This window comes from Penaeus monodon, chromosome 29 (genome assembly GCF_015228065.2).
Source record: "Penaeus monodon isolate SGIC_2016 chromosome 29, NSTDA_Pmon_1, whole genome shotgun sequence".
Lineage (NCBI taxonomy): Eukaryota > Metazoa > Arthropoda > Malacostraca > Decapoda > Penaeidae > Penaeus > Penaeus monodon.
The window spans coordinates 38076499-38078796 of record NC_051414.1 but is presented as its reverse complement, the minus strand read 5'-3'; the positions used below and the strand labels follow the sequence as shown (position 1 = coordinate 38078796).

Below are 2298 nucleotides of genomic sequence, written 5' to 3'. Positions count from 1 at the left end.
CATAATAACAGGATTTAGGTGATCGCCAGGGTGAGTTCGAAGCAAAGTGAGTAGAGCAGAAAAACGGCTAAGAATGAGTTGAGAAAGATTAAAGATAAAAGATAGGATGAAGTGTATGAATGGGAAAAAATGAGAATGCAAGAGACGAATAATAAAAAAAATGGATGACACTCAATATAAGGGGGGAGGATAGCTTATTCTTCAAAAATTGAGGGTGAGGATAAGATAGCGAGAGGAAATTAAGCACTTAGTGAGAATTTATTTTATTAGCGAAGATAAGAAAGATATTTAGACCTTTTAAGGGAAAGAGACAGGTATCTGAAGTTGCAACATAAAGGAGATGATTATAAAGATTAGAGATAATTTTTAATTAAAACTTAGTATGAGTCAAAGCATGAGTTTTGAACATTTTATTATTTAGGATTTTGCGGAGCGAGTCATTTCCATGAAGTACCTTGAGATACGATACTTGAAGTGTAGGAGATACGTCGGAATGATAACAGAATGTTCGTGGAAGAGAGGTCATCTCAACTCGGATAAGAAATATTACGACGTTGCACGAAACTCCAAGGTCATTTCATCTCGATCTCGAAAGGGTATCATGCCACAGCGTAATCGGGAGGAGAATGTAGAGTGTTGGATCGTCTCCCCAGTTAGAAAATAATGATAAAAAGGTTTGATTGCCTGTGGAAAGTCAGGTGTCTAAGTAAGGGAGAAATGGCAGGGTGTATGTGTTTATGCAGCTTGTGGATTCTGTGGCTTGTATGTAAAATCGGGATCTTATTGGCATTCGATTATTTTGTCTTTTAACCTTCACGGAGGAAAGGGAAGTACCAGGAAGTTCAACTGCCTTTTCCTTCCTTTTCTCCGTCAGAATTTAGAATCGTATTGATATGTAATTTATTTCTCCTTCGGCAGGAAAATGAGGAAATGACATTCATTTAGTAATTGCCTTTGTTTGTTTATTTCTCCCGCCCCGTCAGGAGAAAAGAGAATTTAGGCCCCATATGAAATCAAAAATATCATTTACTTACTGGTCTCTACCGGCCCGCCAGGAAAAAAAAATCTAGACGTCCTATGAATCTAGAATTATCTTTTACTTAATGACCCCCCACCCCCCAACCTTCGCCAGGAGGAAAAAGAATCTAGGCGTCTCATGAATTCAGAATATCGCTTCAATATACTTACACTTCTGCTTACTCCCTCAGGAGGAGGAATCTCCCTGCACGGTGACGCCGCCCCTAGAATTCATCCCTGCCCCGCCGCCGCAGTTCGACAACTCCCCTGCAGAGTCGGAGGAGTCCAACCCGCCGTCCCTGGAGGCTCCGGCTAAGCTCAAGGGCGCCCCCCCGGAGAGAGAGGAGGAGCGCCCCGCCAAGCAGTACGTGTATGGGGTGTCCGAGGCTGGTCCGAAGGTGAGTTGATTTGGTGCAAATTGTTGGGTATGTTTTGAAAATGTTTGAGTATGTTTTGAGCAATTTTTAAGTTGGTTTTGTGCAGAATTTTTAAAATGTTTGAACAGTGTTTGACTATGGTTTGATTTTTTTTTATATAGCAAATTGCAATTTGAATAAAGTTTTGAGTATATTTGGAGTAATTTTCATTTTTTCTCTGTGTACCAGTGCTCTTGCTAGTTATCATCTCTTTCACATTCTAATTTTATTGTAAAATTATTGCAGATATCATTTGAAATTAGATTTTGTTAAATCAGTATTATATTGGACGGGGAGCCTATACCAGAAATAAAATGCCACCAATCGAGGCATCTTTTGAAGGAATACCAATACGTGTAAATAATAACTTCCCATAGCAATGGTCTGAATATTATTCAGGGAAAATACATTCGTAGTTCTAGCACAAACCGGTACAAGTTTGTACAAGAAGTAAATAACCTGGGTGCCATTAGCGTCGTTATGAAAGACACGAGCGACTAATCCTCCCCCTCCCTCCAGCAGAAGACCGGCCGCCCTGCCCGCATCGTCGAGACAGTGGCCAAGAAGCCCCCGTCGCAGGAGAACGTGATCGAGGCCGAGATCCGCGCCCAGCAGCAGAAGGAGGAGGAGCTGCGGCGCGAGGGCTGCCTCAAGAACGCGGTGGTGCGTGAGAAGGGCGCCTCGTCCCCGGCCAGCCACGACTCGGACGAAGGCTTCGTGGACCGCCTGGCTGAGGACGTGACCACGACGCCCACTAATGGCTTCACCCACGCCATCCCCGGCAACGATGGGGAGCCGGTGATCTACGACGCCGTCAGCCCGCCACCGGAGTACTTCGGCAGCAGGTTCGTGTCCTTAGATTGAC

At 44.0% G+C, this 2298-nt stretch overlaps 1 protein-coding gene across 1 annotated transcript in view; it reads left to right on the top strand.

Moving 5' to 3' along the window:
• Nucleotides 1-2298, top strand: part of LOC119592244 (titin-like) — a gene marked incomplete at its 5' end in the record, with an annotated part of 41989 nt that overhangs the window by 16311 nt on the left and 23380 nt on the right. Inside the window, 2 exon segments of the mRNA XM_037941079.1 lie at nucleotides 1209-1415; nucleotides 1953-2278. Of these exon segments, the coding sequence (XP_037797007.1) occupies nucleotides 1209-1415; nucleotides 1953-2278 (533 nt within the window).